The following is a 27,434-nucleotide window of genomic DNA, read 5'->3' on the forward strand; positions in this document are numbered from 1 at the left end:
CTGCTTAATCAGCCAGAATTTACCTCTAATACTTGCACATAATAGTAACAGCAGCAAAAAACAACGGCTAAAACAGCGGCTAACTCTGAGTCAAGCAATGTGCCAAGTGCTTCCCAGGTATTAATTCATTTAATCTTCTCAACAAACCTATGAGGATGATACGACTATTACTTTCATTTCGTAGGTGAGAAATCCAAAGACATACAAGCAGTAAGTGGCAAAGACAAAATCTGAATCCTGAGTTCATGCTTGTAGTTATAACATTTTTCTCTGTTTTTTTATATTAACCCAATATGCTCATTTTACAGATGAGGAAACTGAGTCCAGAGATATTATGTGACTTCCTTAAAGTTACACTGGTTTAATTTATTGTAGAAAACACTAGACTAAATGTCCTCTGATTCTCAATCTGGTGAACTTGGCAAATATACTGTTCAAAAGTCGTGATGACTTTTCTTCTCAGGCTTACCAGCCTCACAGTTTTGTATGTTGTGTGTCACACCTACTTTCTTGTTCAACTTCATCAAACATGGACACCAGATGGTTGGTTGTCTCACATAAATGAACTGATTCATAAACTAGAAGAATATTAATTAATGAACCCTCATTCAGTCTATTTTTCTGAGTAGTAATTTCAATTCCTTTAACGGTTCTTTGGAAATTTTGTATTCCAAATCTGTGATCATCTTTGTGGTTCCCTTTGATCCTTTGTTTTTTCTTGCCAAGAGGGAAGAAATGGTGTATGTTTCCTTATAAACTGCTTTCAGATGTTCTCCTACCCATTTTCCAATTGACTATGTTTGTATCTATTTCTCCTCCTGATCGCTCAGGTGCTGGACAATCTCCCCATGCTTGGTGACATTTCTAACCTTCACAAGCATGCCAGTCACCACCACCATACCAAGAACAATGGTTCCATGGCTAAACTCCTGTGGTCTCTTCTCACAGCTGATGCCAATGCATTGAGAACAGCTCTCTGGACTGTGTCTATTGCAGTTCATAAATTAATACCATATTTTCCTGGTTGTTGATTTGAAAGATTGAATAAAGGTCTTTACAAGGCATTATTTCTATTACCTTTCACCGGTGTACGAACTATATATCTCAATATGTGATAGGGTTCAAGGCATATCTAAGGGGCCTTATGTAAGATGTACCAAAAGAATCCTCTTAGATGTGATTTTAACTTTGGTCTGCTAATGCTGTTATTGTTGTTGAGGACAACAGACGGTGCTATAGGGAATGTTTATTTTGTTAATTCTGTATGAAAGATAATGATCTGTTTTGTGTATTGTTTGTTTACCTGCACATCTTAAGACCAGTGACTTCATATTGGTAAAATCTATTTTAGGCTAAGAATTTTTCGAAGGCAGAATTTATTTAACTTATATACTGTGGAAGTTGGCATTACCATTATTAGCTATTTTTTACAATCTTTGCATTCATACACAATATGAATGCCAGATATTTTCTTTAGAAAGAGCAATAACAATTATGGTGTAAAGACTGAATAAACGGGATGTTGGAATTTGTAGAAATGTGGTACTATAGTTAGTAACAAAGAGGCAAACTTAGGGCAGGAACATAATACATGAATATAAATTTAACTTTATCATCATACAGCCCAGAGTTTCTCAAAATATTTTATGTGAGGTAATATTAGGTGGTTTATAGACCAATGATTTATTTTAATAGTTATGCATTTATTTTATTGTACATCAGGAAAATATATTTATCACATAAAACCTTTTCCAATTACATAAGAGAAAAAGTCTACTTTTAACACTAAACTCCGTATTTCTATTCAAGTTATTTAATGAATTCTAAATAAATATTATTTTTGGCTGTATATGTTTATGGCAAAAATCACAAAGATGCAAATAGATTTTGGCTTTTGAAAATTTATCTTTGTTTCAGTCTTCAAAAAGCTCTCCCATTTGATTTTTAAAAAATATATGGTATGGTTTGTTCATAAAAACAACTATCAGCAAATTATGAATCATGTTCCTGTATCACTTTGGAAGACTGACTGTTGAAAGCCTATTGCCTAGGAAAATAGTCCTAATTTCATTGCAAGTTATTAGTTGTCTTATGGAGGCAGAACTAACTTGTTATCAGATGATGCCTTTAATAATATCATCTTCTAATATTTTCCCTTTATGGATTATGTGTGACAGCCACCCTTGAGGAATTCAGTATCTCAGTTGTTGAAGTATTTAAGAGCAAACAGGCTTCTAAAAATAACTTGCATTTTGTAAAGCTTATTATATGTTTTTGGCCAATTCATGGGTATATTAAATTCAAGACCATCCTTACAAAAAATTAGAAATCAGAAAATATATGTTTTTGGAGTGTTTCTACATAAGAGAACAAGTAAAATGCCAATTAACTTCTAAGACCCTCTGTTCACATTTGCCATGAGTTTCTCTAATGATGGACTGCACAGCATATATTATCTTGAGACCAGGATTTGCTGTGTTCATGCTCACTTCTGGCTCTGGGCAGTTGCCTTGTCTTACTGCCGCAATCTCCAGGAACCTATAAATTCCATCTATAAAATAACTAGGTGAAATCTTTGGTGATTCCTTTATCCATTTTGGGCTCTTATCTTTTTGCAATGTGTAATTTATTCAATAGGCCCATCCAACTTTTTATTATAGGTACCATTTGCCTTTCTGAATTGACTAATAGTAGTCAGAGATCTGATTGAACGACATAAAGATATCCACATGCAAATAAGGACATTTGGCCATATGCAGATAATGAACATTTGGTTTGGGTTAATTGCTCTTCTGTTCTTTCCTAGTTCAACATATGCCAAGGAGAATTCCATCAAATGCACTTGTCTTTTAGCATGTGAGAAATTTTATACAGTAATTATTCTCCTTATCACACCCCCATGAATTTTTACAAGCTGAGGGTCTCGGCAAGACACTAAATTTCTCCTGACTTGAAATTCTTCATTTAAAAGGGAATAGGGTTAACTAGGTAATTGCAGAGGTCTTGGGAGGGTATTAGGATGGTTGTGAAAGGGAGGCTGACTTTGACCATATTAAAATGTGGAAAAATGTTCATAGGATGTTTTCTGAGTTAGTCAATAGGACCCTTAAAGGAAATGTAGGGATTTTTAAAACCAATGTGTCTCCATTGCATATCCCCTTGACACCTGGTCCATTAATTACTTAATGACTTTCTTTGCATTGATTCACTTTCTTAAACTTACACAAAAAAAATATCGTTCTCATAAGTGGAGTATCATTTCCCACAGATGGAAGGTCATTATAAAAGAAACTGCAAAGGAAGGAAACCATGATCAAGTTCTAGCTGGACATCGTTGTCTAGTAAAAGTTCTGAGCCCTAGTTCTGCTGTTTAAAAAGATTAGCAGGGGGAGGGGATATGGGGATATATGTATACATATAACTGATTCACTTTGTTATATAGCAGAAACTAACACAACATTGTAAAGCAATTATACTCCAATAAAGATGTTAAAAAATAACAACAACAACAAAAAAGATTAACAGGGGCTGGAGAGGTGTTTAAGACGTACCTTCAATGACTTCCCTCATCAGAAAGCTTAAAATAGAATTGAAAGTGGAATAATTCTCTCATGATGAAATTCAAGGTTATTGAATCCTCTGTCAAGGTACCGTTTAACATCAGTTCGGCTCTCTACCCTGCATCTCTGAAACAATGTTAAAAAAAGGATCACAGCTACTGAAGTCCTACCCAAATTCATGATTGTATGGTTCTGTGAGCTCATTTTTTTCTCCTTAGCCTATGTTAGAGAGCTCTCTTTGCATGTCATAATAAGATTTTAGTTTCTGAAGATGAAGAGCCACTTATTTTTGGTTGCTGATTGGTATTAACAGGTAACAATTTAAAAAATCCTGAAGTTGTCTGCAAACAAAGTCTAAAGTTCAAAACAGCTATCGATGCTTCTGTGTATTTGAGTCATGAAATTTACACCAATTTTTAAGCTGATAAAATGGAAACCCTTATGTGCTTCTAGTTTAAGGGAAAACACTATAATCCATATTTTGCAAAGATTTTGAACTTTATATTGAAGACCTCATATATAACCAACTCTCTATTAGGCTATTGGAGGAGAAATTCATTGCTGTTTGAAAATAGCTCCTGGAATGCCTTTCTATTTCTTGGGATGCTGAAGTTCCCATCCCATGTCAGGTACACATTCTCTACAAAAAGATTCACAGAGCTGCTCCTTCATTTGGAGTCTTCCACACCAGCCTACGGCATTGCTAGCTAGTAGAAGCAAGGCTTCTAAGGAGCTTGATAATTAAGTTAGCCTGTGGGTGGCTGGAGTGATAAGCTTAGGGAAACACGTGCCTGTGATGATCTACTGGTCCCACCCTGTTCTCATGCTTAGTGCCACCTATTTAAGGAATTAGGTCATTCACCAAGTGCATGAACGATAAGTCCTTGGATAGTGGGGACAGGAGCAGTTGGTGAGAACAGGCAATAGAAGAAAAAGTAGGACCCAAGAACTATATTTTACCATGAAGTCAAATTCCTTTTTCTGTCCCTAGGATTTTTGTGTGGTGGTTGGAAAAGAATGTCAATGCCACAGTGTTCCTCTGTCTGTTTCTCACTGAGCTAGTCTAGTCGAAGCCATTTGTAAACTCTGGGATCCTAAGTTACTTATTTTTTATTGCATTATTTGTAGGAAAAATTGTAATTTGAAAAATACCCAAGGAAATTTACTAAAGTACGTTATACCAAACCAGAGAGATAGGGGAGTTAACTTAGTTTGAGGCACACTTAGCAGAGGGATGGTCTCCTAATCAGATCTAGTGCCATCCTTTGTACCTTATGGCTGGTACATATTTATTGAGGAACTGAATAAATTAGAATTAAAATATGCAGTTGCAGTGAAACTCCAAATAAGAGAACACGCCTAGAAAGCAAAGTTTGAGAAATGGGAATTAAAGTCTGTATTTTATTCTAGTTTGAGGAAATTGTTCCCAGGAACAGACTGATGACTGATGAAAAAAGGAAGAGAAGGATGAAGCCCACTGATTTCTCATTTATCTGCTGTAATCTTACTGGATCTTTGAAATTAAGACAAACTAATGTCTTCACCACTGAAAAGTGTTGTGCATTTTACAAATATTTTGGTTAATCAGTATCACCCAAGTGGTCCCCTCTGCCAAGGATGCTGTTTTGTCCTTGGCTCCTTGCAATGTTTGTTTGCTCTCATCCTCTAAGTCTCAGCTTCAATGTCATCTTGTCTGAAGAAGCCCTCCTGCCATTGTCATTTAACCTGATTTATGACATTCATAGCACTCAACATGATATGTCATTATTTTATTTCTTGTTTATTTTCTGTCTTCCCATGAGTAATTTTCATGAAGGCAGGCACCGTGTCTCTCTTTGTGGAATCAATAAATGAATCAATAAGTGAATGAATGAGGGTTTAGACTTCATTTGGTGGGTAGGACAAGGAGGGATGCTCCTACTTCCTTTAAGGAATCTTAAATGCTCATCTATGTTATAGGAAGTTTTCTTTAAAAACTGTGAATCAGGCATAGAGAACAGACTTGTGGTTTCCAAGGGGGAGAGGGAGTGGGTGGCGGGTGGATTGGGAGTTTGGGATTAGCAGATGCAAACTATTATATATAGGATGGATAAACAGCAAGGTCCTACTGTATAGCACAGGAAACCATATTCAATATCCAGTGATAAACCATAACCATAATGGAAAAGAATATAAAAAAGAATATATGTGTGTGTATATATATGTATAACTGAATCACTGCTGTACACCAGAAATTAACACAACATGGTAAATCAACTGTACTTCAATTTTTTACAAAACCTGTGAATTAACTTATAGCATAGAGTACTAGATTAAGGATAAGAGTTGGGAGTCAGCAAACTTTCTCTATAAAATGCCAGATAGTTGATATTTTAGGATTAAAAAAAAACCCGACCTTTTGAAATTGTGAGAATCACTCATAGCCTTCAATCACTACAAAAACAGGCTGTGGTCACATTTGAGTCATGGGTCAGTTTGCTGACCTCTGGCTTATGTCTCTCCTGAATTGTATAACTCTGGGGCTTGTTTTCCAACTGTAAAATGGAAGGGTTGAATTATATCACTATTAAATATACATGTAGTAAACATATAAAGAATTAGAAATAATAGCCTAATGAACACAAGCACCTATCATCCAGCTTCAGTAATGTTTTCTTCATGAAATTTTCCCAACTTTTCTATTCCTAACCGAATGCTTCTTATAAATTTTTTCTACTTCATGAGATTTTTTCCTTGACATAAAAATAATCCATATTCATTATAGAAAGTTTGGAAAATAAAGAGCACAAGGGAGAAAAAACTACTCTCATCAGAGATTACATTTCATTATCTTCCAATATTTGTGTGTGTGAATAATTTCTTAAAATATGATCTGTAAACTGATATATACAGTTTTGCATTCTGATTTTTAACTAAACATTAAAATTTGGACATTTCTCCATGTCTTTGAAATCACAGGTTTACATGACTATATAATTTGGAAATATAAGGGTGACATATTTTATATGACCAGTAATATTTTATTGGACACTTAGGATATGTCCAATATTTTTAAACATAAATTCCACTATGATGAGCATCCTTATGTCTAAATATTTGTCCTCATTCCTTAGGTCAAAGACTACGGTCAGTTTTAAGGCTCTAAACAGAAAGGTAACACCCACAGCTGTATTGCTCATTTAATGCAGTCTTATGGTGTCCTTTTAAATTCTGGATAAATTCATTTTTATTGCAACTACTTGCTATGCATTTTAGGTCGGCTGCTACACCTTATACTTCTGTCATGCCAAGGACCAACACTAACACATTGTGTTCAATAATAGGGACTAAGGAAACAAAACAGAAAAACAAGAACAAAAAAACTGTTTAAGGACAACCACTGGATTAAGCGAGCCATGGGACTGACATACCACATAAATATTTGTTGTAATAATTTTTAGAAAATAGATTATCAATAGGGTAATTGGACAAAGTGTTAATACACACCATATTTTAAATCACTTAAAAATAGTATATAAGTATCCTGAGTCTTCTTTAAAAAAATATTCAGACTACTTGAGGGTGATCTTTATTAGCTATATATTTAACTTTCCTTGTAGTAGAATTAAAACTGATGTAAACTGACTCCACATTGGATGGAAAGTTTTCTGAAAATGTTCATCTATGAAAATGTATTTTTCTAGATTTTAGGAGAAAATTCCAGCTGAAAGAAGCATCGCATGTCACAGAATTGATGACCCACGCTAGTAATGCGTTCTGGAGGAAAGGTTCATCATAATGTGATTTTTTTTTTCCTTTGACTCTCAAAGAAATAAATAGTAGTTTTAGAAAATCTGGGAAGTACAGTTAAGAGTGAAAAAGTGAGAAAAAAAAGCCCCACACATAATTTCATTGCCTGGAGACAAAGTCTGTTTACAAGCTAACATTGTGGCACACTTCCAAAATCTTTCCGTGTGGCATAATGCAACTAAGTTGAAAGTTTAACTTGTCAATATTACACAATTTTTATCAATAATATTTATTGAACCTATATATGCAGAGTATTGCATTAAGGTTCTTTTATTCTTTAAAGAACTTTGATAAAAAATTTAGCTATCAATTCTAAAGATATCCAATTATTATTAAAAAAAGGATATCACAAAGCATATTTTCAAGCCCTCACAAGCACGTTTTATTGCATCAGTTTGTATGTAAAGGACTGGCTCACGTTATTAAGTAACCTGCAAAATTCTATTTTTGACCACTGTATTTGTCCTGCTAGTGATAAGAGAGCACAAATTGTCACCCTCTCTTTTTCGAATTCTTGTTTTGCAAGTATTCAGCATTCAATATCAGAGACCGCAAAGAAGAGCAGAAGCAAATCCTTCAAACCCTAACTTAGCAAATACCATAACATTTAAAAATATCATTTTATGGGTAGGCTCCCTGAATTGTATTAACATATTTACCTTCATTTGTGTACAGAGATTTTTAAAAAAGTAAACCTGATGTTCTTTTTTTTTTTTGATGACGATACTAATGTTTTCTGTAATCCAGAGTAGGAAGACTGAAGTATTGAGAAGGCTAAAGGATTTTCCCTAAATTGTAGAGTTTGAAGCTATGTCTCAATACATGCTGGTTTCCTCTTCCAATTAGACAAGTTTGCTGACCAGTAACTAGGTTGAGCAGATGCTAGAATCACAAAATCTTGACTAAGAGTGGGGTAGGTCCTACTCAACCTTCTGGGAAATTAAGGCCGAGAGCAGTTAAGGGACTTGAGTTTGGGATTAACGTATACACACTACTATATATAAAATAAGTAAACAACAAGGACCTGCTGTATAGCACAGGGAACTATACTCAATATATTGTAATAACCTACAATGGAAAAGAATATGAAAAATAATATATATATATATCACTGAATCACTTTGCTGTACATCTGAAACTAACACAACATTGTAAATCAACTACACATCAATTTTAAAAAAAGATTTAAAATATAGATCATACTTGTGTGTGGTAGATACTGGGTTGAATAGCAGGTCTCTGATTTGAAGTCTTGGGTGATTTTCTACACTTTGAAGCCAAAATCAGAAGGCATTTTCCAAATCATTCAAAGTGATTGACCCAAGTCATGTATATATTTACATCTTGATTAGAGGCTTTAGATCTAGATAGCTAGGTTTCAGAATTTTAGGTTTCTACATTACTAGAAAATTTCTGTTCCAGTAGTCATTCTGCTAACAAATAATTACTTAAAGTGAATCATGTTACAAAGTTTAAGCTCAACAAAATATTTTTAGCATGCTCTGCCATGCTAATCTCTCAAACTGCAATCTTAAAGATAACATTATAACAGCTCTTAGTTCTGTAAATCTTGCCAGAAATTTTGGCCAATTGCAGTGGAATTAAGATGGCCTGTAAATCTTGGACAAGCTACCTAACTCCTTGAGCCTTGTTTTCCTTATCTGGAAATTGGAGATGATCATAGTAACTACCTCATAGTGTTGTTGTTAGTATTAAATGAATTAATAGACACAAAGCAGTTAGAATATAAATGTCCAGTAAATGTTTACTATTTTGTAATTGTTATTAACTTGTGATCTAAAACCTCTCTTAATATTTTCTGAATGTAATTGAATATATAAGATCAAAGTAATAGGCAGTTTGGCCATATATTTTTAGGGGTATTATATTTGAAAACATTTTAAATAATAAAAGTAAAATAGCCCTATTGTTGTTTTCCTTTTTAATGCAAATATTCTTAAATTATTAAGTTTATGAAAATATCTCCACTGCTGTTTGAGTCTCTTTTAAAAATATATTGTTATTTGCAAGCCTTTTACATTGTTCTAATATGTTAAAGTTTTCTGTTCTGCAGAATTTTCTAAATGATCACTTAATGACTGTTTACGTTTCATTTGTAACAGGATTTTAAGATGGAATGGGATTATTTTGGCCTCTGGTTTGGATACGAAACTGTCACTGGACCACAAGCAGGACAGGAGGTAGGGAGAAACTGTTTAACTGTTTGACATTCTTAACTGAACATCCCCTACCCCTCCTCATCCCTGAATTTAGAAAAAAATATTGAAGAGTTTGAAAGGAATTTTTGGAGTTGATTCAAAGATATTTGGAGCCCACTGCTGGTGTGTTGTGAATCCTAGTTCCCCCTAAGTGGGAGGAATTTTGAGGTGCTTCTCAGCTAACCTAAAGCAGGGGAGAGGAGTAGGAAACCACTCAGAGCTTGCTATGTATTCCCTGCTGTTGGGAACACACGAAGCTGGTGGGTCTAACTCAGTCCTAAAGTATCTAATGGTGAACAATGGGCTGGCCTCCTGCTTTGATGGTGGTGAGGAGGAGAGCTGGTTGCTTTGTGTCACGTGCACTTGCAGGTTTTACTGGGTCAGAATGTGTGTTTCCAGGGGACTAGAGTTTGGCCACATGTAGGAATGGGGGTCATTTTCCATCTTCTCCAAGAGGGATGCTTAGGGTGTCGAAAAGAGCTCTGCCAAAGGAGACTGAGGCCCAGGGAAGGAGCCTCTAGCTAGGGCAGAGTGTAGCCAGGTGAGAGACCCCTGGCAATGGAATTAAGGAGGTCTTTGATGACCCTACAAAGTATCCCAGGAGGTTTACACACCTGCTGGGCCCAGAGCCCAATGCCAAAATCAGTCAAGTAAAAACTTTCCTGTCCCCTCTCCTTTGCTTTCACCCCTTTCTTCTGCTTCAGCTGAGTCAGGAATTCTAGTTAGGAAACTGGTGTCGGAAACTATGCTTCTGAAAGCATAAAGGAGAAAAAATAGAAATTGCCCTCCACCCTGACATGCTTGGGAAAGGGAAATAGCTTTCACTTTGAATGAAGTTAAGTTTTTATTCTACTGGACTAGACATATTCATTATTTAGTGGAGGATCTTTTATTAGCTGAAAGTTACCAGAAAAGTCATGAGAATTTCCCTGAATTTCATCTGGGGGGAGTGAAAGAACCAGTGCCCAGAATAAAATTAAATGGACAGTTTATATTGTTTTAGGATTATTTCTCATAAAGTTCTGCTTGTTGAGTATACTTATATATTCATAGTTAATAATTTCCTTTTATACATTAGGTTTATGATATTGAGATATTAGAAATAGCGTCACACTAGAAAGGTTTATATATGTTTTCATCATTATATTTCAGATCATTAGAGGTTTGTTTCCAGAAGGGGAATACACTTATGTATGAATATTGACAAATTGGTTTTCAAAAGGGTTTAAGTGCTTTCCACTACCACTGTCTTTGCCTGAGTGTTTCAGATACAAAGCAGTTAAAAAGATAAACTGATATAAAACATTTTTGATTTTATAACATTTATGAAACTGCTGATTACAAAAGAAAAAAACATTTTTTCAACTAACTGTACCTGAGCAAATGTAAAAAATTATTATTCTAAGTGTATCTGTTTTACAGACTGTAAACTCTATAGAATTTTCTCTATGGATTATGAAATACCCCTTTATGTGGGAAAAGACTGCATAAAAATTTTCAATCAGGCATTAATTTTGAAGCACATTAAATTTAGAGATGAAGACATTTAAAAGTTTAGTAATGATCCTAAAATAGACTTTTATTAAGTATTAAAAACTAATAATACATTAGTATCTCCCTTGACTTAAACTTTTAGAAGCCTTCTGTGAAATAATACTCTCTGAAATCTTAAAAAAGTCTAAATAAATACTCTTCATTAGGATGAAAAATTAGAAATAACTTTGAGCATTATATTATCTCTAACAAAGTGTGCCATGACTTATAAGATTATTGCAAAATGTACTAAATTTAGTTTTCAACTGATCTGACAAAGGAACATGTAATAAAGGACACTATTGTATATTTTATTATTATCCACTTAATGACTTTTGTATTCATAATAGCACAAAGATTCAGTTTAAGTTGGGAAAGTATGTGGATAAAATATAATAGCTGAGAAGTAAAATACTTTGTCTTACTGTAAAAAGAACAACATTAAAAAAAAGCAACATTATTTCTTCAAGTAAGATAATTAACTTATATGTCTAATACTAGTTTGTTTTTCAATATATCATAAGCTCTCTCACAGAGGTTATCATAAAGACAATAATGTACAGACAATTCATAACAACCAGTGACAATGAATAGATAGTTTTAGGATAGTTTTTCTTCTTTCTTTTTCAAAAATGCTGAACATGGAGAGAAATTATTATATATCCTAAACAGATCGGATAGGTATTATGAGAAAACACCCTGGAATAGCTAGGCTGACCAGGTGGTCAGTTCTTGGATCCTTCATCTAGAAGTTGTTTTACATCTGCAGTCAAAAATCTCTCTAGAAACTAAGGCAAGTTCCTGGATAGTTTGTTTTCTTCTGGTTCTTGAAGCACCAGCTGGGTTCTCCTTCACTGACAAGTTCTGGGTGGTGAATTCCAGCTGCCTTTTCTTATACTGAACTGGCCTTTCAAAACTGTGATAGTGTTTATGACTGTGAACACTAGTTCTGCTTCCAAATGACAAGGCAAAATTGAGCTGATAACCCAGAGTAGAAACAACATCACCTGGAAGATCACCTACAAAACTAAAATGATCCAACTTCCTTCCCCCCTGGAAAGGAATGTCCAACTAAAGAGTTATACAACTGACCGATCACATTTTGCATGTTAGGATCACTGATATTCCCACCACTCTGAATTCAGTGGTGAGTTTCAGCAGATGGCACAAGAAGTTCCTACCTGGACCAAGCTATATCCTGTGCGCTGGACCAGTGCGCGGAGGGCTGCTTCCTTCTGGGTGCCGCTCAATCCATCCCCGGATTTGTGATTTGATTCCATTGAGAGTGATTATCAGCAAAAAATCAGGTTAATTAGGGTTGCTCACTGAAACCAAATTTAAGATAAATTAAGTAAATTACTATTACCAAGTCCAAACTTGTCCTTTTCATGAAGGACATCTTTAGGAAACATTCTCTATAAATTACTCATTAAGGTTAGAGCAACTAACAGACACCCACAAACCAGGCCAGTTAAATATCCTAATTAGAAAAAGAGTTTTAAAAAAATGTTCAGTTTTAGTTGAAATTTAGAAGTCAACACTGAATAATATCCTTTTTCCACTTAGAATGCAGACCAGTAGTTCTCAGTCCAATTATCTCAGAATGTCACCAAATGCTCAAAAACAAATTCATTCTTGCCAATTAAAAGAATATGAGGAATGGTCCTTGCAGATGTGGGAAGAAAGCACTGTTACGAAATCAAATTGACGAGGATATTGTATGAAGATCCTGAAAGCTTTAGCTTCATTTATCTATTCTGTCTGTTACCTGAGCATTTATCTACTTATTCTTCAAAGATAAATTTCTAGATCAGAGTGTGCTGGTATCAGATATACAGAAGTCATCATGCAAGCTGCTCTGTAATAAAAATGTCACATGGGTTTTAACAAAACAAGAACAATGGATTCTTTTGAATGGTGTTGGAAGGGCCTACTGACACCTGGATCGTATACCACATAGACCACTCAGAAAACGACATGAAGCCTTTTGTAAAATCTAAGAAATTAGGAAAATTTACATATGTCCATGTTGATCTATGTAGATGTGAATATGAAACTTCAGCATTTCATTACCTATACTTTCTATCAGGGAACGTGATTTGAACCCCATTCCAAATATGACGGTTGTTCAAATTCACAGGTTCCCAGCACAAGGACTTGTCCATGGTGAAGGTCCCAGGCTATGATGGTGCGAGCCCCTGGAGGCTCCCATGTACAGAGGGGAGTGCATTGACCTGATGGATTAGAGTGGGAGTGACTCAGTGAAGGTTCTGTGCTGGGATTTCACTCTGCTTGATGTACTCTGCCAACCAAGACAAAGGAAGCTTTTTTTACACTGAATTGAATCACATGCCAATATAATGTATTTCACTATAGGCCCTTTAAGAACTTTTCTGTTCTATGCATTGGGATTTCCTATACTGCTTTGGTTTTCATTTAAAGATTCAGAGTAAAGGTACCATTAATAATACAGGGAATGGGTAAAAAATTGGGTGACAAAAGTGAAGCCAAGATAATAATTTGAGTAAAATGCAGCTTCAAAGTATTCTATTATGAAAGTAATAGAATAATATAGCAGAAACTAACACAACATTGTAAAGCAATTATACTCACTTAAAAATAAAGTTCCCAAACAATAGACAAGCATCATCTAGAAAGTAATATTTTCAATATAATTTAGAAAACCAAAGAAAAAAACAACAACTAGGTTCCAGCGAGAATATTCATTAACTGTTACAGGGATAAAACAATTTCATGTTCTGTATATAAGCATGGCCATTCTTGCCCTAGACTTTTCTCATAATTCTTGCTTGCTTCTGACTCAGATCAATTCAGTTTTCAATCATTCATTCTCTCAAGAGGTATTTAGTTAGTGCTGTCTATATGGCAGCTTCACTCCCTGCCCAGCTTTAGGGCATTGTGTTTTATGGACAGTTGACTAACTCAGTTAATACACCAGTTTCTGTGTCTGTTACTTTGCAAAAGGCAGCATTTTGTTTGTTTGTTTGTTTTAATCTTAACTTTTTATCTTGGCTAAGACGAATTGGAAAGTATTTTCTGATAGTGGTGGTTTGATATATATATGTAGCAATTCAGATTAGACGTGTAGCTTTAGTGACACATTTATAGTGTAAATACTCTTTCTATGGATACTACAAGGTAGGCATAAAATGAGACCTATATTCAGTTTTTAATCCTAAACTGCTGGTGAGTACAGTCATAGAAATCTCTATGAAACAATACAATCCTCTTAAAAGATAAAACTACAAAAGGCATTTTGTGCCACTTGCAGCAACATGGATGGACCTAGAGATTATCATACTAAGTGAAGTAAGCCAGACAGAGAAAGACGAATATGATATTGCTTATATGTAGAATCTAAAAAAAAAAAAAGATGCAGATGAACTTATATACAAAACAACAATAGACCCACAGACATAGGAAACAAACTTATGGTTACCAAAGGATAAAGAAGAGGGAGGGATAAATTAGGAGTTCGGGATTAACATATACACATTATTACATGTAAAATAGATAACCAACAAGGACCTACTGTATAGCACAGGGAACTATACTATTTTGTAATAACCTATAAGGGAAAAGAATCTGCAAAAGAATATATATATATATATATATATATATATATATATATCTGAATCACTTCACTGTGATGTACACCTGAAACTAACACTAAGTTGTAAATCAACTATACTTCAATAAAAAATATAAATTAAAAAAAGGCATTTTGAAGATTTACAAAGAAAAACTAGCCTTTAAGACTAATTCTAACTCGTGCACTTTTCCCAAATGTTACTAAAATTGCCTTTTCATCAGGATACTCTCAAATGCTCCCACAGTGCTGGATTTAACCTGTAAGAGCAGTGAGGCCATGGACAGACTGGGGTCTGATGAGGTTAGTCTTGCATGTCTTAACAGATGTTGGAAGGCAAAGTCTGTTGTCTTCTAGCCAAGTTGTAGGTTTGCTCTTTGCTGAACTTCATCTTCTCCATCAAGAGATAGCAATTCATGGTGAGCCAAGTTTTATTTGTAAAACCTGCCTTCAGTTTTGGTTAATTATTAATAAAGGTGATTAAAAATACTTTGACATCAGAATGGTCTTTTGATCACACATAGGTTCACTCTGACATTATTGAGAAAATCTGTATAATATCTCAACATAGAATCAAGTCATTGGAAATCAGGACATAGAAACAAAATTCAGAATTTGCCTTAAGAGACACTTGATCTTCAATGTTTATTTCTCAAAAACAACCCCCTCTTTCAACATTGACTTAATCTAAGGAGTGAACTCGAATCCAAGATAAATATTTTCTTAAGCAAGTCAAACTTTTGTTTAAAAATTTGGTCAAATTTGAAAGAAAGGTTTTGCAATATGTTTTCTAATTTAACACCTTGCAGATTCTTCAGATCTGAGCTACTGCATTTTGAAGAGTAGTTCTCAGTGTAATTTATTGAGGCAATAGAATTCAAAACCTATATATAGCAGGCATTAAGACCATTGGAGCTAAAGGAAAGCACTCATAAACATGTATTACTTATTCATTCAAAAGTTGTTTACTGGGTACCTTCCATCATCCAAGAATTTTTGAGACACTGGGAATAAAGCAGAGAGCAAAACAAAGCCCTCTCCCCCCAAAATCTCATGGAGTTTTATAGTGATTGTGAGAGACAGTAAACAAGATAAATAAGCAAAATATACACTGTGCTTATGTTAATTTCTGAGGAGAAAAAAATAAAGAATGGAAGAGCAATATGAAGTATATGTGTTGGGAGGAGGATGGAATTTTAGATAGTGTGGTTCCGATACAGTGAATTTGGAAAGGGACCTGGGTGAAATGAGGGATGTATTTGGGGGAGAGCATTCCAAGAAGTTGGAAGGCCCTGAGGTGGGAGCTTGTCAATGAAACAGTGGCCTATGTGGAGAGGATGGAGCTGAGTGAATGAGGAGGGAAGTGGGAGTTGGGGTCCGGGAGATAATGGTGGACCAGGTCATGAAGGATCTTGTAGGTCACGGTAAGGACCTTGGCTTTTGCCCTGAGATGTGAAGATTTTACTTATGTTTAACAGACTCACTCTAACCATCGAGAAAACATTGAAGGGAGTCAGGCAGGGCTGGGGCTAAGGTGAGGGAAGAGAGGTAAGGCAATCACTCTGATCCTGTTTTTATTTAAATTGTGCCATTTTGTTCATCCTGGATATTTTTTCATTGATTTTGAATTTTTTAAAAAAATTGCATTAAAATATCATTTGTCTTAATTACTGAGTTTTTTTGATGGCTCTTACATTTTGCATTTGAGGCAGTGCCTCACTTGCCTTGCTCTGGTTAGAGGGGTCGAGGGGAGAAGCAGGGAGACCAGTTAGAAACACTGCGACATCCGGGTACAAGAGAAGAGTGGCTTGGATTAGAGTGGTGATAGGGTGCTGAAAAGTGATCAAATCTTGGAATATATTTTACAGATGTGTTGGATGCATCGTGAGAGAGAAACACGAGGAGCTGAGGATGACATCGTTTTTTGGTCTGGGCAACTAGAGGAATGGAGTTGCCGGTTTACTGAAATGAGGAATAACGAGTTTGTGGAAGAAGAGCAGGAGCTCAGTTGGAGGCACATTGATTTCGAGATGCCCATTAGGTAGCCATGTGAAGAGGTTCAGTGCACAGTTAGATATCTGAGTCAGAATGTTATGGGAGATTTACAGAGAGATTTACAGGAGATAGCGATTTGGCAGCTATCTGTGTAGAGATGATGATTAAGCTGTGAAATTGGATGAAATCAGTAGGGACGGGGTATAGAAAATAGGTCCTACTTTGGGGTACTCTAACTTTTGGAAGTCGGAGAGACAAGGAGGAATCAGCAAAGGGGAATGAGATGAAGCAGCCAGGTAGGTAGGAGGTAAACCAAATGAGAGAGGTGGATTGGAAGCCAAGAAATAAAAAAAGGATTTTGAGATCAAGTGCGTGGTCAGGTGTGCCAAGTCCTGCTAAGTCAAGGAAGATAAAGCCTGAATAGGGATGCAGACCCTGGAGCTAGACCTCCTGAGTTCAAATTCTCATTCTGCCTCTTACTCTGTGCCCTGGAAAAGTTCCTTAACCTCTTGGTAACTCAATATCTTTAACTGAGGAAGCAATAACATTTCTCTGGGGGTCTTGTATTACATGAGTAAATGTGTTGGAAGGGCTTTGGAAGAAGTCCTGGAATGTAGTAAGTGCTAGACTATTGTTAGGCATAGATAAGTAAAATATAAAAGCAGAAAGGGAGAGGCAATCACTCCAACTTCTCAGAGATTGTGCAGTAAGAAATTCCAGAGGTTCATGGAACAGCACGGTTATCCATATGAGAATGGATGAGGGAAGAAAGGGGCAAAGAAATGGAAGTTGGATGGAGAAAGAGTACAGGCAATATTATAGGAAAGAATCATGGACTCCTCTCCCCCCAGCATCAGTTTGCTCATTTGTCAATTGGGGTAACAGGCAGGCTGTGACATTGCTGTTGTGAAGATGAAATGAGAAAATACCTGTCAAGTATTTAGTTAGGTCCAGCATACAGCAAGTACTCCCACCTGACTTACTGCGAATCACTCATGTTGGAGGGGAGGAATAGCAAATAGATTGCAGAAAGGGCCTGCTGGACGTGACAGCAGTTCCTTGTGTAATTTCCTTCCCTTCTCCTCCTTCCTTATTCATTCTGAAAATGAGGTGAGGGAGGAGCTAATAGTACAAAAAACGAGAGGTCTCTTCCAGCTCTGCCAACTTTCGCTAATCTGCCCTCAGTGTCTCCCATCCTCTTTTTTCTTAGCAAAGTAATACTTCGTTCAAATGTGTACTCGCCACCAAACCTGCTGTATAAGAATGTTCCCCTCTTTTGTTCCTCTGCTTCCATTCAGTGGAAACTGAGTCTCAGTTTCCTAACATTTAAAATTTAGGATAATATTAGTTCCTATTTCATAGGGTTGTTTTTAAGGATTAAATATTTTAAATGTATTCTTATTTAAAGTGGATCCTGACGATTACTAACTGCCCAGGAAGTGTTAGCTATTTTATTATTTAATTATTATTATTATAATTAATCTCTAATTCCAAGGGGTAGAATTGCACAACCACTTGCTGGGAGGATAAAGTCCCAAGCCCTTAGCATGATACCTCATCTCTTCAGGACTAGCTCCCAGACTCCCCTTCCAGTGTCATTCACATACCCTGCCACTGGGAAGTCCCGTGTTTTCTTATACTTCTGGGCTCTCTGCTTCAAATGCCCTTTCCTTCTCTTCTCTCCCCTTCTCTTATCTACCATTCTCGTCTCACATTTGTCTCACTACGTTGACCCTGTTGATCCTTCCAGACTTGATTGAAATATTATCTGCTCTGTGATGCTTCCTTTGATCCTGTCTATGGGTAATGTTAGGTACCACTTCCTTAATGCTCTCAAGAAAGCTTGTACATCCCTCGGTTGTAGCAGATGGTACTATAATTATAATTATTATAGTTTAGTTATTACCTAACTAAACTGTGAACGTCCTGAATGTATGGACTATGTTGTACTCATCTTTACCCAAGAGTTTTAGCCCGACATTATGCTAAGTGCTCAGTAAATACTCGTGGAACAAACTAAAGATTTTGGATCAGCATTTTATAAATGATAGTGACTTGCACTGGATCAGAAGTAAAATGAGTCTGCAGCTAATTTCCTAACACTTATTATTATGCTTGTTCCAGTCGCTTCCTGAAAGTTCTATCCTAGAATGAATTTGCTTTATGAGAGAAATTGATTTGCATGGTTTCTCTGCATTTTTGAATGTGTCATTGTATTTGGGAGGGTAAAATTTTGTAAGAGTAAAATTTTGAGTGCTAAGTGATTCAAAAAATAGAGTTGATGTTTGGATTCACTTTTCTTCTCAATGCCTTTCTGGTTTTATATTTGCAATGTTAGTGCCTATTTGATGAAGATAAAAAGAACCTAGACGTTATTGGGGGTTCAAGGTTTCTGCTTTCCTTAAAGTCCCAGGTGGATTGGAGTGAACAGCTCGCCTCATCACTTGGCTGATACTGATCAGTAGCAATTTCCAGAGTTCACTGTTGGGCAAGATCAGAGCTGCTGTTCCTGACCCTTGACCCTGATGTCCTCCAGTGCCATTGTGTCCTGGCTCAGGGAAGGTGGCAGGGAACAAAATAAAAAGGAAGCTGGAGGAGAGAAGCAGGTAGGGCAGTAGATTATGACTTTTCCAAATCTAGAGCTGTCAGGAAGACACTGTATGCTGCTCTTAAATTATAACCCTAATCTGTAAAGAAGAAAAGCATACATAAAAATTGGGCTTACATAGAGAAGCAAGTTGTGGAAGGAAAAATATGAGAATATGAGAGAATTTTGGGTGATATTTGTTATCTAGGTTTGCCTGAAGTTATGGCAAAGTGGGAAGATCTTAATGCCCTGGTGGAACATAAGTTGGCAGCTAGGGAAACAGAGAAAGTGGGAAAACAAGTTTTTTGTTTGTTTGCTTTTAAAGTCTCTCAAAATAGTAAATTGGGCAAGACATGAGACAAAGGTAAGAGAAGTACACGATGGAAAAGCACACTTAAAGAGTGAAGAAAGGATGACTTAGAAAAGCAAAAGCTGAAATGGTAGCTGTGAATGATAGGCAGAGAAGAACAAAAAGGAGATGAAGGATAAAGGCAGAGAACTAAAGTTAGAAGGTTTCTTGGTAAAAAACTAAATGAAGTAATTATCCTCAACTTTAACAAAAAGGTCAATAAATGTGTAATATCTGTTACAGGCATACAATGTCAGCCATTGTACTAACAATTTAGAGTTAGGAAATGGAGTAGTTTTGTTAATATTATCATTTCTATCTTATTTGGTTTTTTTCCAAAGAGGACAGATAAGGAAACTGAATGGGAAGTAAGCCTATTTCTGACTTGGTAAACAGAGGAGAGGTGTTCTTTGTGATTGCGGGGGGCCTGTACTAGCAATGTGCCATGTGCACTTCAAATTGATGGTAGCTTCACTTGCCTTCCGGACCTCTCCAAACCCAATCCAGTCTTTCCCCAATGTCTTACTGTATACTGATGTTGCATGATGTAGGCTGGACATAACTCTTAATGCAACATGCAAGTTGTACAAGTGATTTTATCATGAATTTCAGCCTTCTAGTATCTCCTGGGAATTTTACACGGAAGGAGTTCCAAATTGTATTGAAATGGTTTGTGAAGGATTTATGACCAAAGTTTACACATTTGCCTAATGAGGCTAAGTAAAAATTACTTTGTGTTACTTGATAAAAAATATAAATTAGCTCTAATATTCTCTTTGGAAAAATGTTTACAATCAGTCTTAAGCTCATTTTGGAAGTGAATTAATGTTATAGCTCTTTATTTGGCCGTGCATCAAGAACCACAGCAAAATTAATAGAGAATATGCATACATAAAATTCCAAAGCGTAGCCATAAAAACATCTCACAAAGTCTTAATATGTGGCATCTTATTTTTTAAAAAGCAATATATATTAGCAAAAAAATCAAGTTAACTAGAATCCCTTCTATGTTATCCAGGCATTAGTAATGAATCAGTTCTGCCACCATGATTTTCACTATTCTGAGACACTGTTTCCTATTTTAAGAAAAGAATAGGAACACAGATACTTAAATGCTTTTTTTTCCTTTTTTTTTTCTAAACAAAGGATTAAATAAATCAGATAATGGATATGAGAGCATCTAACAAAGTGCTTGACATACAGAAGATACTCAGTAAACATTCTTTCTTTGTTCCTTATCTGCTGCTTTGGTTGACTTTTTAACCACCATCTATGGCTCTCTGAATGGTTATTCTCCTTTCTAGAAACTGTCCAAGGTGAAGAAAAGTGCAGTTTTGAATGTATTATCTTGATTTCTTTCATATTGTTTTAATAATCCAGTTATTTCATTTGTTTTCATTTCTCAGTAGGAAAAATCTTTAAGGTCCTCAGTGTGTATGTGTGTGTGTGTGTGTGTGTGTGTGTGTGTGTGTGTGTGTTGTGTCTCATAGAGCATGTTAATTTTGTAATAAAAATTAGACACAGTCTAAATATCCAATGATAAAGAAATATATTAATAAGCAGTTGTACTGTACAGCTAATAAAACTGATGTTCTAGTAGAACATGTTATTTAAGCAGATATTTGTAAAATATAATCAAGTAAAAAAAGGCAGGTTACAAAACAATATATAGTCTGATTTCATTTGTGTTAATTTTTATATTCATCAGACTGATTATAACTGGTTCTATCTTCTTGGTGCATTAAAAAATTATTTTTATCATTCTTGCTATTTTTTAGCTGTCTATAATATGCAGTTCTTACTCTAATTTTAAAAAGTTGAATTATATTAACAAATGAATGTCAGTGTAAGCAAGTCATCAAAAACTATGAGATGTGGTCAAGATTACGTCCTGAGGAAACTGTTTCTCTTCAGCATTTTTCTAATAAGCGATAATCATTTGACTAAGAAGGCTAGGAAAAAGCAAAAGAGACTAAAAGAAATCAGAAGGAATTAAAGATAAAAGTAAATTAATAAAACACAAAAATCTGTAGACTTGATAAATACATGTAAGACCTGATTGAAGAGATGGGTAAATTAACACACCTCTGGCAATCTTGACAAGGTAAAAAGAAGAAAATGTATTTTAAAAACAAAGGAAAAATGAGTATAACCACAGATCAAGAGACTTTTGAAGAACATGTTTTTATCAGTAAATTGAAAAATTAGATGCAGTAACCAATTACCTAGAAAACTGTGAATTTTCAAAATTGCTTCAAGGGTAAGTCAAAAATTTGCATATACCAATAACTGTAAACTGTATTGAAAAAATTCATTGTATTCCTCCCAAATAACACATGGTCCAAATGGCTTTATTAGGCAAGTTTTATAAACTTTAAGTTTTCTTAAATGAGTTTTACAGACTCATTTAAGAAATATATTTTTTATTATAGAAAGCTTTTGAAGCCTAGAATAATAACAGAAAACTTATGAAATTATTGGTAAAGTATATCTCTGATACAAAGCCAGACAAATATATCACAAAACAGAAGACTATAGATCAGTATCACAAATATAGATATGAACTGCATACAGCAAAATATCAAAAGACTAATATACAATAAACACGATGGGTTTACTACAAGACTACAAAGATTATACAACATCAGGGATTCTATTAGTTTAATTCACTTCATTGATGAAGAAAAAAAAAACATGATCATCCCAGTAAATGTAAATTCAACACCCACTAGTGGTTTAAAAAAAGAAACTCTTAGTAAGTTAGTAATAGAATAGTAATTCTTAAATTGATAGAGTATCTATCAGAGACATGTAGCAAACATCACACTAAATAGTGAAACACTGCAATCATTCATTCTCAGTCAAAAGAAGTAAATCAACTATATAAAACTATTAGAACTAATAAAAGAATACTCCGAGGACAGTTATAAAAATGTTCCGTATTTAAGCAGAAAAAAAAAATGAAATAAGAGTCTGAACAATATAAACAAAATATATAAAATAACAATAAACAATGTGAAATATCCAAAATCTATATGAAGAAAATGATAAAATTCTACTGGAGGATCTAAAAGCCTAGGTAAATAGAGGTCTTATTATTATAAAGATCAATTCTTCCAAAATTATTAATCTAGTGCAATACAAATTTAATTTCCAATTAAATTATTTTGAAATTTGACAAACTAATTCTAAAGTTCATCTGGCAGGAAAAATGGCAATACATATCACAACATGAATTGAAAGTATAGAGTTATTTGGAACTAGCCTAATCAAAAGTTAAAATTAAAACAGGCAATGGTGATCATTTGGTAATATATAGAAATATTGAATTACTATGTTGTGTACATGGAATTAACATAGTGTTGTAGATGAATTATACTTCAATAAAAATAAATAAAATAGGCACAGGAATAGACAAATAGATTAATGGAATGGAAAAAAGTCTAGACCCATAGTTGTGTTTATATTGGAACTGCCAATAGGTGCAATCATAGGGAGATCATAGACAATTTGAGAAGAAAGATAAAGTTGGCATACCATCTCACAACACATACCAAAATTCTAAGTGAATTAAAGAAATAACCTTTCAAAAACATTGTATAACTGCTAGAAGAAAATATGGGAGGACATTTTTATAATCTTGTAATGCAGAAAATCTTCCTAACCAAGCATACCAAAAGCCAGAATTGAAAAGACTAACAGATGTGACTACATAAAAATTACAAACATCTGTAATGACAACATAAAGTTAAAAGGAAGCCACAGACTAGAAGAAAATGATTGCTACTTACCTAATATACAGAGAATTAATATCTGCAATATACAAAGAGTACTTTAAAATCAATAGTAAAGGGGCTCAGAGGTCAGTGGACAAAGAGCAAAGGACATGAGCAGTAAATTCACAGAAAAAAAGAGTTTATAAACGTATTTAAATATGGTCATTTAGTGGTCAGAAAAGACAAAATAAAACCAAGATACTTGGTTTTGCCTATTATGGGGCAATATTAGAACAGATTTCAAATAATACAAACAATAAACATAGCTGACATTAACTGAACGATTACTATTGACTATGTTCTAAAAACTTAAAATGTAATTCATTTAATCCTTATAAAAACTTAATGGGGTAGGTATTATCATTCCTCTGATATAGGTAATAAACCCAAGTTAGAGAAGTTAATGAGCCCAAGGTTACTTAGGTAATAAGTGGCACAACCGTGATTTGAATCTAAGTAGCCTGGGGCCAGAGTTTGTGCTCTTAATTACTAAATTTGACTTCTCCTCCTCTTAAAAATAATAGGCAAATGGTGACAGGGAGAGGAGGGAGATTACATCTACCCAGCTTTTCTTAAAGTGTGAGGAACACATGGTACCATGACGAAACTGATGAAGGTGATACTGTGAGTCTATGTTCTCTTCCATAAGGACAGATGTTCTTGGTCATTTAAAGCGCTGTGGTAATTTAGCCTCTTTGCTTGAATGAAAATGAGCTATTGTTATAACTCTTTTAAATAGTGCTGTGGGTGGGCAATCTGATGGTTCAGTTGGACGCATCCAGGATCTGACCCCCTTTGGACATAGTCCAAAATGGACATTGCCAGCCCTCTGTTACATGCTTGGTGATACCTCACTAAGACATCACTCCTTGGCAGAGTGTAGAGTCTTCACAGGTGACCAAGTGATATATCATTTGACAGGATCTGACTGGAGTTTCATGTTAATTTCTATTCCTATATTTAAATTAAACTGCTAGTTCCTTCTTCCCATTGATCTTTAGCTCTTCTGGATTGTAGATAGCCGGAGAGGAGACAGTCAGCTATGGACCAAATATCTGATGGAGTAGTGCAGTGGTGGGTAACCAAAGCCACAAGCAGTTCTCATGGGCACCAAACACAACTATTTTGGTAGCAGGGTCTTCTCTCTCTCTCTCTCTCTCTCTCCCTCTCCCTCTCTCTCTCTCTCTCTCTCTCTCTCTCTCTCTCTCTCTCTCTCTCTCTCTCCCCCCCCCTCCCTCCCTCCTCCTTCAAATGTCCATTTAATTACTTTTCTTCTTCTCCTGTCTCTTACTCCCTTCCATTCTTTAATCCTGTACTTTGTTCTCTCTCCTGCTCCTTTGGTGACACCCCTGGCTAAAGAAGTTGCTGATTCTATCTGGAAGGTACACCATATTTTTAAGACAAATTATTAACAGTTGTAGAGGAGCAATGCTGACAGACAAACTTGCTAAATAAATGGCTATTTTTTCAAAGATGTAAAAAGCTGATATTTTGATTACTGTTTGTTGATGTTTAAATCCATATACAATCTTACTTGTTGTCATTCCAAGTCCTGAATAGAGTAACTTAAAATAGCACATCCTAAGATACTGGGGAAATTGCACCACAGTAAAAATATCTATAGACAAAAATAAAACTATACCAGAGAAAAAAATACTATTGGGGCTACCAACTTAGAATTTATCAGAGAAAAAGAACAAGCAGAGGTATAATAGACAAATGATTGGATTGCAATTTTTATACATTTCTTTGTGTAGATACATGTGTATATACTTACACCTGGACTAAGTCAGGGCATTACGAACATGCAGGGGATGAGAAGAAGACATGTCTTCCCAACATTTTTTTTTAAGTAATTAAAAATCAGGAGTCACACACAATCTCTTTTGAAAAGAAAAAGTTACCCAAACTCTTGGGACAGTTAAGCACATTCATCTGGCCCACAGATCATCATTACTGCAAAACAGTCCTGACATCTGGAATCCTTCTTGTTTTGTTTGAGAAAAAAGTGATTTCAAATGGTCAGAAGTTTTTATTTTCATTTAAAAAATCTGTTTAAAATTGCATAATTTATGGTCCAGTGGAAACACCTCCTGCTCTTTAGCATATTCTCACTAAGTAGATATTACAGAGGTATATTTTATGGGCTTCAAAAGACATTTCACCATTTATTTGCTTCAAATGCCCTTTAAATATCAACAAAGAGCCTTTAAATCCCTGGAATTTAGCTTGAAACTATAAATTACACAAGGAAAGACAGGAGAGAAAGTGTTAACCTATGCATGTCTTGTCAAAATAGGACTTCAAGATTTAACTGCAAGTGTTTCTAAATTTTAGCAGAAACTATGGAGAAAGAACAGACTCCCTACCTGGCCTCATGTTATAATCACCTGTACTTGGGCATCACCCTTACCACCCCTAGAGGGATTCACATTCAACTGGTCTGGAGTGGAGCCCAGGAAATTGGATGGTTTAAAACCTCCTCAGGTGATACACAGCTGAGGTTAGAACTTCTGAAATAAGATCTAGTCTATACATGTTAAATGTCAAACAAAATGAAATATAGAGAGTAATTTATTCCACCTGCCAAATAGTTGGGACAGACACATCTTAAAAAATTACTAAAAAGAAGAAAAAGTCTATACAACAAAGACAGAGACTAGATTAGAGGAGAAAGAGAATAATTCAAAATTGTCTCTAATAATTGTCCTGTCTACTTTTCATCACTTTTAATGAATACATGTTTTCATAATTGCCAGTATTTACAAATAATGCCCTTGAAATACCAAAAAAATCACATTCTTCCTAGATTCTGGCATAAGTGATTCATATTCAACTCCATTTCCATGAGGACCAACCAATAAGGTATTCATATTACCACTGTATGCGTAAAATTCTATGTCGTGGCTCTATATGTGGAGAGGAAGCAAAAGCTGTGAGGTAGAGAAAGGATAGAGAGTAGAAAGTAAGGATGGCTTTTAGAAGAGAGAGGAGCAGATGCAAGAAGTAGTTGAGTCAAGTTAACAGTGAAGCACCTTAACAGATCCATGAATCCCTACAGCTGAGGTCCTTACAGCCTCTTTATCCAGAAAAACCTCCAGCGTAGGCTCCTCATGTAGTCTGGATCTTGACTTTTTCCTGCTCCTGTACATATGTATCCTTACTTGTTGCTCTTCTTACTCCTACCCTCCTCCTCCACCCTCTCTTCCATTACTAGACTTAACTCAGCCAAAGTAGAATGAAACTTCACTGCTTACTACCCCTAGTTACTGCCTACCTCTGCTAGATCAATCTCCCTAAAATGTCCCTTCTAATATTCTTCATTGGTCTCACAATTAACTATAAAGAAACAGTCCAACCCCTTAGCCTGACATCCAGTATCCACCATGATCTGGTCCTAACTCTACTTTTCTGACTATCTCTCAATCCAAGTCTAGAGCTATTCTGCGCTCAAGCCCATCAGGTCCCCCAGATACACCAGTTACTTCTTACTTCTTAGGTTCCTTTGTTCTTGTTTCCCATTTGCCATGTGCCTAGAGTCCCCATCCTTATTTTCACACTCTCCCTGGCTGAGATGAATTTATGTCTGCACCATCAGGTTGTGTGTGGTTGTACATATGTAGGCAGGCACAAGCACACATGCGTGGCTATGAATGTGTATATATACATAAGGGTGAATAAACTCCCGGTGGCCAGTGCTGACAGCACAACATCACACAAGAAGTTTCCTTGTGCAGCTGGTTCTGACACCACCGCTCCCTTACAAATCCTCCAGTTTCTGCTCAACCTGGATAAGAATATCAGAAACTCTGAACCAGAGATCCTCATAAGTGACCTGTACTTGACAACATTGAATGTTGAGAGATGAATAGCAGTTTTTTTAATCCAAAAAAGATTTTGGAAAATTTTAACAGCAGATGGAAACTGTGCATGTGTTGGATGAAGGAGTCGGTAATGGAGAGGGAATGGAGATCCTTAAGACCAGACAACGTGAGGTGCTTTCTATTCCCTTAAGG

The 27,434-nt window shown here is 35.4% G+C and overlaps 1 protein-coding gene across 1 annotated transcript in view; it reads right to left on the minus strand.

The window, feature by feature from the left end:
* Positions 1–27,434, minus strand: part of A1CF (APOBEC1 complementation factor) — a 78,685-nt gene that overhangs the window by 38,063 nt on the left and 13,188 nt on the right. Inside the window, exon 2 of the mRNA XM_061195620.1 lies at positions 12,283–12,426. Within this exon, the coding sequence (XP_061051603.1) occupies positions 12,283–12,381 (99 nt within the window). The 5' untranslated portion in view covers positions 12,382–12,426. The remainder of the gene's footprint in view (positions 1–12,282; positions 12,427–27,434) is intronic.

The sequence above is a fragment of the Eubalaena glacialis genome, chromosome 1 (genome assembly GCF_028564815.1).
Source record: "Eubalaena glacialis isolate mEubGla1 chromosome 1, mEubGla1.1.hap2.+ XY, whole genome shotgun sequence".
In the NCBI taxonomy this organism is placed as follows: Eukaryota; Metazoa; Chordata; class Mammalia; order Artiodactyla; family Balaenidae; genus Eubalaena; species Eubalaena glacialis.